Source organism: Engystomops pustulosus, chromosome 2 (genome assembly GCF_040894005.1).
Source record: "Engystomops pustulosus chromosome 2, aEngPut4.maternal, whole genome shotgun sequence".
Taxonomy (NCBI): Eukaryota; Metazoa; Chordata; class Amphibia; order Anura; family Leptodactylidae; genus Engystomops; species Engystomops pustulosus.
In genome coordinates this window covers 47866397-47879710 of record NC_092412.1, presented here as the reverse complement: position 1 = coordinate 47879710, position 13314 = coordinate 47866397, and the positions used below count along the sequence as shown (strand labels likewise).

General features: G+C 44.2%; 1 protein-coding gene across 3 annotated transcripts in view; it reads right to left on the bottom strand.

Moving 5' to 3' along the window:
• PHF11 (PHD finger protein 11) overlaps window positions 1-6459 on the bottom strand; it is an 86675-nt gene extending 80216 nt beyond the window's left edge. Inside the window, exon 1 of one of the 3 annotated variants that reach the window (XM_072134491.1) lies at window positions 6132-6459. In XM_072134491.1, the coding sequence (XP_071990592.1) occupies window positions 6132-6269 (138 nt within the window). In that variant the 5' untranslated portion in view covers window positions 6270-6459. The remainder of the gene's footprint in view (window positions 1-6131) is intronic. The other 2 variants (XM_072134490.1, XM_072134493.1) reach the window with 2 other exon arrangements.
• Between the last annotated feature and the right edge of the window lie 6855 nt (window positions 6460-13314).

Genomic DNA, 13314 nt, shown 5'->3' with positions numbered 1-13314 from the left:
CAGGGAGGAGAAGAAGAGTCATAAAAGGAGAGGAATTATTTTATTTATTATTTTATTGGGGGTCTCCAGTACTATTATTATCTACTCTGGGGTCTGCATTTTGTGCTGCATTGTAGTTGTTGGTGTACGTAGAGTGCTGGTTACCGATGCGGCCCCTTTAAAGTTGAGCAGTATGACAGTATGGCCCTTGGACCAATAAACTTTGTTCACCCCTGGCCTAAATCCTTTGATCAGGAATAGAACAGACAATTAAAGGAAATGTCAGAATTTCGATAATTTATTATATGTTTCGGAGAGGAAGTCGGGTCATTTTATCACAACTACGACTCCACAGTCCTGATAATAGAAGTGCCCACAGAGAGGGAAAGTCTCACTGATAATAGATGTGTGCCACAGAGGGAAAGTCTCACTGATAATAGATGTGTGCCACAGAGGGGAAGTCTCACTGATAATAGATGTGTGCCACAGAGGGGAAGTCTCACTGATAATAGAGGTGTGCCACAGAGGGGAAGTCTCACTGATAATAGATGTGTGCCACAGAGAGGGAAAGTCTCACTGATAATAGATGTGTGCCACAGAGAGGGAAAGTCTCACTGATAATAGATGTGTGCCACAGAGGGGGGAAATCTCACTGATAATAGATGTGTGCCACAGAGGAAAAGTCTCACTGATAATAGATGTATGCCACAGAGGAAAAGTCTCACTGATAATAGATGTATGCCACAGAGGGAAAGTCTCACTGATAATAGATGTGTGCCACAGAGGGGGGAAATCTCACTGATAATAGATGTGTGCTACAGAGGGGAAGTCTCACTGATAATAGATGTGTGCCACAGAGGAAAAGTCTCACTGATAATAGATGTATGCCACAGAGGGAAAGTCTCACTGATAATAGATGTGTGCCACAGAGGGGGGAAATCTCACTGATAATAGATGTGTGCTACAGAGGGGAAGTCTCACTGATAATAGATGTGTGCCACAGAGGGGAAGTCTCACTGATAATAGATGTGTGCCACAGAGGAAAAGTCTCACTGATAATAGATGTATGCCACAGAGGGAAAGTCTCACTGATAATAGATGTGTGCCACAGAGGGGGGAAATCTCACTGATAATAGATGTGTGCTACAGAGGGGAAGTCTCACTGATAATAGATGTGTGCCACAGAGGGGGGAAATCTCACTGATAATAGATGTGTGCTACAGAGGGGAAGTCTCACTGATAATAGATGTGTGCCACAGAGGGGGGAAATCTCACTGATAATAGATGTGTGCCACAGAGGGGGGAAATCTCACTGATAATAGATGTGTGCCACAGAGGGGGGAAATCTCACTGATAATAGATGTGTGCTACAGAGGGAAAGTCTCACTGATAATAGATGTGTGCCACAGAGAGGGAAAGTCTCACTGATAATAGATGTGTGCCACAGAGGGGGGAAATCTCACTGATAATAGATGTGTGCCACAGAGGAAAAGTCTCACTGATAATAGATGTATGCCACAGAGGAAAAGTCTCACTGATAATAGATGTATGCCACAGAGGGAAAGTCTCACTGATAATAGATGTGTGCCACAGAGGGGGGAAATCTCACTGATAATAGATGTGTGCTACAGAGGGGAAGTCTCACTGATAATAGATGTGTGCCACAGAGGAAAAGTCTCACTGATAATAGATGTATGCCACAGAGGGAAAGTCTCACTGATAATAGATGTATGCCACAGAGGGAAAGTCTCACTGATAATAGATGTGTGCCACAGAGGGGGGAAATCTCACTGATAATAGATGTGTGCTACAGAGGGGAAGTCTCACTGATAATAGATGTGTGCCACAGAGGGGAAGTCTCACTGATAATAGATGTGTGCCACAGAGGAAAAGTCTCACTGATAATAGATGTATGCCACAGAGGGAAAGTCTCACTGATAATAGATGTGTGCCACAGAGGGGGGAAATCTCACTGATAATAGATGTGTGCTACAGAGGGGAAGTCTCACTGATAATAGATGTGTGCCACAGAGGGGGGAAATCTCACTGATAATAGATGTGTGCTACAGAGGGGAAGTCTCACTGATAATAGATGTGTGCCACAGAGGGGGGAAATCTCACTGGTAATAGATGTGTGCCGCAGAGGGAAAGTCTCACTGATAATAGATGTGTGCCACAGAGGGGGGAAATCTCACTGATAATAGATGTGTGCCACAGAGGGAAAGTCTCACTGATAATAGATGTGTGCCACAGAGGGGAAGTCTCACTGATAATAGAGGTGTGCCACAGAGGGGAAGTCTCACTGATAATAGATGTGTGCCACAGAGAGGGAAAGTCTCACTGATAATAGATGTGTGCCACAGAGGGGGGAAATCTCACTGATAATAGATGTGTGCCACAGAGGGGGGAAATCTCACTGATAATAGATGTGTGCCACAGAGGAAAAGTCTCACTGATAATAGATGTATGCCACAGAGAGAAAGTCTCACTGATAATAGATGTGTGCCACAGAGGGGGGGGAATCTCACTGATAATAGATGTGTGCCACAGAGGAAAAGTCTCACTGATAATAGATGTATGCCACAGAGGGAAAGTCTCACTGATAATAGATGTGTGCCACAGAGGGGGGAAATCTCACTGATAATAGATGTGTGCTACAGAGGGGGGGGAATCTCACTGATAATAGATGTGTGCCACAGAGGAAAAGTCTCACTGATAATAGATGTATGCCACAGAGGGAAAGTCTCACTGATAATAGATGTGTGCCACAGAGGGGGGAAATCTCACTGATAATAGATGTGTGCTACAGAGGGGAAGTCTCACTGATAATAGATGTGTGCCACAGAGGGGAAGTCTCACTGATAATAGATGTGTGCCACAGAGGGAAAGTCTCACTGATAATAGATGTATGCCACAGAGGAAAAGTCTCACTGATAATAGATGTATGCCACAGAGGGAAAGTCTCACTGATAATAGATGTGTGCCACAGAGGGGGGAAATCTCACTGATAATAGATGTGTGCTACAGAGGGGAAGTCTCACTGATAATAGATGTGTGCCACAGAGGGGAAGTCTCACTGATAATAGATGTGTGCCACAGAGGGAAAGTCTCACTGATAATAGATGTATGCCACAGAGGGGAAGTCTCACTGATAATAGATGTGTGCCACAGAGGGGGAAAATCTCACTGATAATAGATGTGTGCTACAGAGGGGAAGTCTCACTGATAATAGATGTGTGCCACATAGGGAAAGTCTCACTGATAATAGATGTGTGCCACAGAGGGAAAGTCTCACTGATAATAGATGTGTGCCACAGAGGGGGGAAATCTCACTGATAATAGATGTGTGCCACAGAGGGAAAGTCTCACTGATAATAGATGTGTGCGACAGAGGGAAAGTCTCACTGATAATAGATGTGTGCGACAGAGGGGAAGTCTCACTGATAATAGATGTGTGCGACAGAGGGGAAGTCTCACTGATAATAGATGTGTGCGACAGAGGGGAAGTCTCACTGATAATAGATGTGTGCCACAGAGGGGAAGTCTCACTGAAAATAGATGTGTGCCACAGAGAGGGAAAGTCTCACTGATAATAGATGTGTACCACAGAGGGAAAGTCTCACTGATAAAAGATGTGTGCTACAGAGGGAAAGTCTCACTGATAATAGATGTGTGCCACAGAGGGAAAGTCTCACTGATAATAGATGTATGCCACAGAGGGGAAGTCTCACTGATAATAGATGTGTGCCACAGAGGGGGAAAATCTCACTGATAATAGATGTGTGCTACAGAGGGGAAGTCTCACTGATAATAGATGTGTGCCACATAGGGAAAGTCTCACTGATAATAGATGTGTGCCACAGAGGGAAAGTCTCACTGATAATAGATGTGTGCCACAGAGGGGGGAAATCTCACTGATAATAGATGTGTGCCACAGAGGGAAAGTCTCACTGATAATAGATGTGTGCGACAGAGGGAAAGTCTCACTGATAATAGATGTGTGCGACAGAGGGGAAGTCTCACTGATAATAGATGTGTGCGACAGAGGGGAAGTCTCACTGATAATAGATGTGTGCGACAGAGGGGAAGTCTCACTGATAATAGATGTGTGCCACAGAGGGGAAGTCTCACTGAAAATAGATGTGTGCCACAGAGAGGGAAAGTCTCACTGATAATAGATGTGTACCACAGAGGGAAAGTCTCACTGATAAAAGATGTGTGCTACAGAGGGAAAGTCTCACTGATAATAGATGTGTGCCACAGAGGGGGGAAATCTCACTGATAATAGATGTGTGCCACAGAGGGGGGAAATCTCACTGATAATAGATGTGTGCCACAGAGGGGGGAAATCTCACTGATAATAGTTGTGTGCGACAGAGGGGAAGTCTCACTGATAATAGATGTATGCCACACAGGGGAAGTCTCACTGATAATAGATGTATGCCACAGAGGGAAAGTCTCACTGATAATAGATGTGTGCCACAGAGGGAAAGTCTCACTGATAATAGATGTGTGCCACAGAGGGGGGAAATCTCACTGATAATAGATGTGTGCTACAGAGGGGAAGTCTGACTGATAATAGATGTGTGCCACAGAGGAGAAGTCTGACTGATAATAGATGTGTGCCACAGAGGGAAAGTCTGACTGATAATAGATGTGTGCCACAGAGGGAAAGTCTCACTGATAATAGATGTATGCCACACAGGGGAAGTCTCACTGATAATAGATGTGTGCTACAGAGGGAAAGTCTCACTCATAATAGATGTGTGCCACAGAGGGGAAGTCTCACTGATAATAGATGTGTGCCACACAGGGGAAGTCTCACTGATAATAGATGTGTGCCACACAGGGGAAGTCTCACTGATAATAGATGTGTGCTACAGAGGGGAAGTCTCACTGATAATAGATGTGTGCCACAGAGGGGGGAAATCTCACTGATAATAGATGTGTGCCACAGAGGGGGGAAATCTCACTGATAATAGATGTGTGCCACAGAGGGGAAGTCTCACTGATAATAGATGTATACCACAGAGGGGGGGGGGGGAGTCTCACTGATAGTAGATGTGTGCTATAGAGGGGAAGTCTCACTCATAATAGATGTATGCCACAGAGGTGAAGTCTCACTGATAATAGTGTTGATAGAGCCACCCAGTACCATACAGTGTTCAGATGACAGAGCCACACAGTACTCAGTAACAGAACCATACAGTACTGAAATGATAGAGCTACACAGTACTCAATAATAGACAAGATAATAGAGCCACAAAGCAGTCATTAAATGAACCATAAAGTGCCACACAGTACTCAGCAACAGAACCATATAGTACTCAGATGATAGAGCCACACAGTACTCAGTAACAGAACCATATAGTACTCAGATGATAGAGCCACACTGAACTCAGCAACAGAACCATATAGTACTCAGATGATAGAGCCACACAGTACTCAGTAACAGAACCATATAGTACTCAGATGATAGAGCCACACCGAACTCAGTAACAGAACCATGTGGTGCTCAGATTTAAAGCCATACAGTATTCAATAACATATGTATATGGCGCTTAGATGATCTAGTCACACAGTGCTCAACAGAAACTTATAGTGCACAGATGATAAAGCCATACAGGGCTCAGATAACAGAACCATAGGATGCCCAGAATACAGAACCATAGGATGCTGGATGACATATCAGAACATTATCATGCTCAGATGATGGAGCTATATACTGCTCACATAATAGTGCTATATGATGATTAGATGACGGAGCTATATGATGATTAGATGACGGAGCTATATGATGATTAGATGACGGAGCTATATGATGATTAGATGACGGAGCTATATGATGATTAGATGACAGAGCTATATGATGATTAGATGATGCAGCTATATGATGATTAGATGATGGAGCCACACACACCAGTTAGGAGCCACACACACCAGTTAGGAGCACTGTGCAGCTACACGCAGTGATATATGATACGTCACACCCTATAACCTGACAGCTATAACGATTCAACCAGACTTTCCATAGCAGAAGCCGAGCTCCCTGCAGCCCCCTCCGTGCTGTGAGCGCCCCCTACACAGGGCAGATGATGGACAGGACCAGCTGCCCCTCCATGATCTGCCCGCGGCTAGCGCCCTGTTCTCACCATGCAGTTCTTGTGCGCCACCACTCTCCCGTCCGGCGACCTCTCCAGGACCCCGGCGACGTTGGCAATTTCTCCGGACATTTTGCAGAAGGCGCAGGTGTCGGGCGGGGACATGGCGGTGTCTGCGGTGGAGGACATGTCTGTGTCGGTCTCCTCCGTGCTGCAGCTGCCGCCTCTTCCCCCGGGTGTGAGGGGACGTCCTTAGCTGTTTTTACTTTCGGTTTCGATTTCCTCGGCTTCTATTACAGAAGGTTGTGCAGGATGAAGCAGGTCTCGTCTTGTGACCACAATGCGGGGGAGGGCGCTGGTTTTCCAGTAGTAGGTGGGCACAGCCTGATTACCTACCTAGCGCCTACGGGAGTCGTGTAAAAATATGGCAATATTTAAATATACTTAGGTGCAAGCCGGGTCCCGGTGCATGGAGAGGGCTCACTGGCCAAGCCCTCTCCATAGCCGGTAAGTCTTTGTTGCGTATTGCAGCAAATGTTTACCGGTAACACCCGCGATCGGTGCTAGTTTTTTCCCGCCGATCGCCGCCGGCAATGCGTGACGTCATCGGGGAGCGGCGGTCAGTCGTCATGACAGCCTTGGGTCTTCCGAAGACCCGAAGCTGTCTCGTTTTAACCCATTCATTACAATGTGCTATTAGCACATTGTAATGAATGAGGAGGAAAATCCCCATATACTGCCATACTGTACATTTTAACAGCCTGTGTAAATACAGTAGTGATGTGAAGTCTGGCTCTTCTTAGTGAGCCGGATCATTAAAAGCTTCACTCACTAAGAAGAGTCGACTCTTCTGGCTCATGAACAGCTCCATATTAAATGTATAATAGGGAGGGTCAGTCCAGCCAGTCCCCCGATTTCTCACCATTTTTAACCCTATTTTATTGGGTTAAAGGGGATGTGGTGCACCAATTAGATGTGGGGTTAAGTGAGCTATCGGCTCACTGAGGATGGCCAACACCCGTTATTCACATGAAAGAGCCAACTCCTAAGCTGGTTCGATCACAAACGATCCATCAATAAGATACAGCAGTGAGAAGCTCTACTAACACCCACCAAAGCCCTTCAGGATCATTAGCATCATATCATTACCACAGCCATGTGCCTGGATCTATGAGTTAGTGTCCCTGCTTTATCATGCTTGAATTTGATGGTAGAGTTCCTTTAATTCAAATAAACAGTATCAGAACCAACTTTACTACATAGATACATTTAATCGTAAAATACACAGATTCAGTACCAGATCAAAGCTTACTTCACAAAGTATAGTACCAGAACCAACCTTATTACATACTGACCTATAGGTTGGACTTCATGGACGTGTGTCTATTTCCAACCTTATCTCCTATGAAACTACACATACAGAACCATATTAGAGCTAACTACATAGATACAGTACCATATCAAATCTTACTACACATTATTATAGCGTCCAGTGTGCCCCATAGACAGGGGCGGACTGGCCATTGTACCCACCGGGAATTTTCCCGGTGGGCCGGTCGGTCCTGGGCCGGTCCGGCGCTGATCCGAGCCGCCCGCACTCCCTCCTTACAATTTTTGATGTAATGTATAGTACCTGCATCGTACGATCATACGATGCAGGTACTATTGATTAGTACACAGACGCAGCGCAGCACCGCTGCTTCTGCGTCTGTGTATACAGGCAGCTACACAGGTCGCGCAACTGACGTCAGTGCGCGACCTGTGTAGCATGGAGGAGCGCTGACTTACCAGCTGTCAGCTTTCCGGCCCTCCGTAGCTCCGCGGCTTGGTGTAAGAGGCGCGGATCAGTGACGTCACTATCCCGCGCCTCTATACCAAGCTACAGAAGACCGGAGACCGGAAGAAACCTGCGCCAGAGGTGAGTATTATGTTTGTTTTGTTTTTTTTTTAATTATAGAATGGGTAGCATTAGTTATGCCTGGGGCGGGGGATTGCATTGTTCTATCTATCTGGGGCAGGGGGCAATAATTATATGTCTGGGGCGGGGGGGATTATTATTATTATTATATGTCTGGGGCAGGGGGGGGATTATTATATGTCTGGGGCGGGGGGGGGGATTATTGTATATCTGGGGCTGGCAGGGGGCATTATTATATGTCTGGGGCGGGGGGGGGGATTATTCTATATCTGGGGCTGGCAGGGGGGGAATTATTATTATTATATGTCTGGGGAAGGGGGGGATTATTCTATATCTGGGGCAGGCAGGGGGCATTATTATATGTCTCGGGCGGGGGGGGGATTATTGTATATCTGGGGCTGGCAAGGGGCATTATTATATGGTTGGGGGGGGGTTTATTCTATATCTGGGGCTGGCAGGGGGCATTATTATATGTCTGGGGCGGGGGTGGCATTATTCTATATCCGGGGCAGGCAGGGGGCATTATTATATGGCGGGGGGGGGGGGGGGAATTATTGTATATCTGGGGCTGGCAAGGGGCATTATTATATGGCGGGGGGATTATTCTATATTTGGGGCTGGCAGGGGGCATTATTATATGTCTGGGGCGGGGAGGGGGCATTATTCTATATCTGGGGCTGGCAGGGGGCATTATTATATGGCGGGGGGGATTATTCTATATCTGGGGCTGGCAGGGGGCATTATTATATGGCGGGGGGGATTATTCTATATCTGGGGCTGGCAAGGAGCATTATTATATGGCGGGGGGATTATTCTATATCTGGGGCTGGCAGGGGGCATTATTACATGTCTGGGGCGGGGGGGGGGCATTATTCTATATCTGGGGCTGGCAAGGGGCATTATTATATGGCGGGGGGGGATTATTCTATATCTGGGGCTGGCAGGGGGCATTATTATATGTCTGGGGTGGGGGGGGGGATTATTCTTTATCTGGGGCTGGCAGGGGGCATTATTATATGTCTGGGGTGGGGGGGGATTATTCTTTATCTGGGGCTGGCTAGGGGCATTATTATATGTCTTGGGGGGGCATTATTCTATGTCTGGGGCAGGCAGGGGGCATTAATTCTATTTCTGCGGTAGGCTGGGGCAATTAATTTGATGTCTGGGATAGGCTGGGGGCATAAATTCAATGTCTGGGGTAGGCTGGGGGCATAAATTCTATGTCTGGGGTAGGCTGGGGGCATAAATTCTATGTCTGGGGTAGGCTGGGGGCATAAATTCTATGTCTGGGGTAGGCTGGGGGCATAAATTCTATGTCTTGGGTAGGCTGGGGCCATTATTATTACATCAGGGTCATAGTAGGAGCTCTATCCATACTGGGGGGTTAAAGGAGAGAAAGAAGAAATAAAATATCCTTACCATTACAGTATGTTACATTATGGGGCACTATTTGTGTGGTGCTAATATTTCAGGGGGCTCTATTACAGTATTTGGGGCACAGTATTGGTGGTAGCAGAAGAAGGGACAGTTAAGGGACAATGGGAAGTGCAGAACATAAGACGTCTGTGTGGTAAACTCTGCAGGAAAGCTGTGTACCTGGAGGAAGAGACAAGGAGATGGTGGAACTAATGGAGAAGAGGAACGAGCACAATCCGGGGAGACGTCACCTGATGTCACTGGATGCAATAGGTGAGGATCTCATGTGTTTTCTGTAGCTGTATATGATAAATACTGATTTTTTTTTCATGTTCGCTTCTGTGTATATATGTAGTATTATAGTAGTTATATTCCTGTACATAGGGGGCAGTATTATAGTAGTTATATTTTTGTACATAGGGGGCAGTATTATAGTAGTTATATTCTTGTACATAGGGGGCAGTATTATAGTAGTTATATTCTTGTACATAGGGGGCAGTATTATAGTAGTTATATCCTTGTACATAGGGGGCTGTATTATAGTAGTTATATCCTTGTACATAGGGGGCAGTATTATAGTAGTTATATTCCTGTACATAAGGGGCAGTGTTATAGCAGTTATATTCTTGTACATAGGGTCCAGTATTATAGTAGTTATATCCTTGTACATAGGGGGCTGTATTATAGTAGTTATATTCTTGTACATAGGGGCAGTGTTATAGTAGTTATATTCCTGTACATAGGGGGCAGTATTATAGTAGTTATATTCTTGTACATAGGGGGCAGTATTATAGTAGTTATATTCTTGTACATAGGGCCAGTATTATAGTAGTTATATTCTTGTACATAGGGGCAGTGTTATAGTAGTTATATTCTTGTACATAGGGGGCAGTATTATAGTAGTTATATTCTTGTACATAGGGTCCAGTATTATAGTAGTTATATCCTTGTACATAGGGGGCAGTATTATAGCAGTTATATTCTTGTACATAGGGTCCAGTATTATAGTAGTTATATTCTTGTACATAGGGGCAGTATTATAGTAGTTATATTCCTGTACATAGGGGGCAGTATTATAGTAGTTATATTCCTGTACATAGGGGCAGTATTATAGTAGTTATATTCCTGTACATAGGGGGCAGTATTATAGTAGTTACATTCTTGTACATTGGGGGCAGTATTATAGTAGTTATATTCTTCTACATAGGGGGCAGTATTATAGTAGTTATATTCTTGTACATAGGGGACAGTATTATAGTAGTTATATTCTTGTACATAGGGGGCAGTATTATAGTAGTTATATTCTTGTACATAGGGGGCAGTATTATAGTAGTTATATTCTTGTACATAGGGGGCAGTATTATAGTAGTTATATTCTTGTACATACGGGGCAGTATTATAGTAGTTATATTCCTGTACATAGGAGGCAGTATTATAGTAGTTATATTCTTGTACATAGGGGGCAGTATTATAGTAGTTATATTCCTGTACATAGGGGGCTGTATTATAGTAGTTATATTCTTGTACATAGGGGCAGTATTATAGTAGTTATATTCCTGTACATAGGGGGCAGTATTATAGTAGTTATATTCTTGTACACAGGGGGCAGTATTATAGTAGTTATATTCTTGTACATAGGGGGCAGTATTATAGTAGTTATATTCCTGTACATAGGGGGCAGTATTATAGTAGTTATATTCTTGTACATAGGGGGCAGTATTATAGTAGTTATATTCCTGTACATAGGGGGCAGTATTATAGTAGTTATATTCTTGTACATAGGGGGCAGTATTATAGTAGTTATAGTCTTGTACATAGGGGGCAGTATTATAGCAGTTATATTCTTGTACATAGGGGGCAGTAATATAGTAGTTATATTCTTGTACATAGGTGCAGTATTATAGTAGTTATATTCGTGTACATAGGGGGCAGTATTATAGTAGTTATATTCTTGTACATAGGGGGCAGTATTATAGTAGTTATATTCTTGTACATAGGGGGCAGTATTATAGTAGTTGGCTTGTATATGGGAGAAGGTATTGTAGTAGTTTTATTTTGTATATAGAAGACAGGATTGAATGTGTTTTTGTAGCATTATTCCTGAACATAGGAGGCAGTATCAATATATTCTTTCTTTGAATTGTACATGTATGGCACAGGGAAAGGTATTTAAAGCTTATCGGGTTGTGTTTTTGCATCATTTACTGATCCACAGGTCACATTCTTTGCGCATTAGATTCACTTACTAGCAAAAGATGTTCTTGTTTTGCATTAAGGCCATCTACCAACAATTTGTCTGTAGTAACCCCACCCACATTATCTGACCACACCCACTTGTTTTGACTCCGCCCATAAAATGGGGCCACTTTTATAGTTTTTTCCAGGGCCATTTTATATTCCCAGTCCGCCCCTGCCCATAGATGTTTATATAGCCCCCTCATAGGTTATTACAGCATATAGAGTGGCCCCAGAGATTAATGTGCAGCCCCCTAATAGATAATTAAAGAACCCAATTTATTCCCATAAATTATTAAGAAGCCCTCTCTTTTCCATAGGTTATTACAGAAACCAGTGTACCCCAATAGATGATTATGCAGCCCCCTCATAAGTTATTATAGTGTCCATTGTGCCCCCATAGATGATTGCAGTCCACCTTCCCATATGTTATTAAAGCACCCAATATACCCTGATAGATTATAAGGTAGTCCTCTCCTTTCCATAGGGTATTATAGCACCGAGTGTTCCCCATATATTATCACACAGCAACCCATAGGTTATTATAGGGTTCAGTGTGTTCAAATAGATTATTATGAAGCCCTACACTCATAGGTTATCATATCTCCCAATGTGCCCCCAATAGATGATTATGCACCTGTTGGTTATTATTTAATGCATAATGTTCATATAAAAGAATATGTAGCCCCCCTCATATATTATCATGCAGTCCCACCATGGGTTATAATAGCACTCAGGGGCACATTTACTTACCCGGTCCAGGAAGTTCCACGAAAGTCCATTGTCCGACCTGCATGTGTTGCTTCCTCGCTCAGGTCCAACAGAGTTCACTTTCTTCTTCCTGGCGTATGTAAGTGCTTGATCTTGCGACACAATTAGATTCTTTAATCACATGAAAGCCAGAGCAGCTGCGGCAAAATCCGATCGCGTGCAACACAATCCCCAGTTGAATACCTGTCCCAGCGGCGCAAATCCGAAAACGTCGGAAAAATCTATGAAAATGCGGCCGTAGACCCTTAGTAAATAAGCCCCTTAGTGTTCCCCTAGAGATGATTATGTATTCCCTTTACCATAGGTTATTATAACCCACAGTGTACCCCCATAAATTATAATGCAGCCCCCTAAGTTATTACAGCACCCACTGTTCCCCCACTGTAGTATGTGCCCCCATAGGTTAAAATAGCACTCAGTGTGCCCCTATAGATTATTATGCATCGGTTATTATAGTACCCAGTGTGTCCCATATAATATCAAGCAGCCACCCCCACCCCCATAGTTTAATACATCTCTCAGCAGTGTGCCCCCATAGACCATACGTTATTACCATACATTACCCAGTGTCCCCCTATAGATCAACATGTAGCTCCCCAACAGCTTATCCTTATACAGCTGATTTTTTGGGTGGAGTTATATAAAAACCATAAACAGTATTTTACATGATCCAATCCTATGGTGTTATACACAACCTGCAAATATTTAGTGTACTGTTACAGACAGCCAATACACACGCGCCAAGGAGCTCACGTGACTTGAGGTACATGCCCCGCCCACGCGCTGCGCACTGTGACGTCACCAACGGAATGTGCAGGTGCCTGGCAGTTAGTGGAGGAGCTACAGACAAGAGAAGAGACCGAGGAGGAGGAGCTATAGCCTGGAACAGAGGAC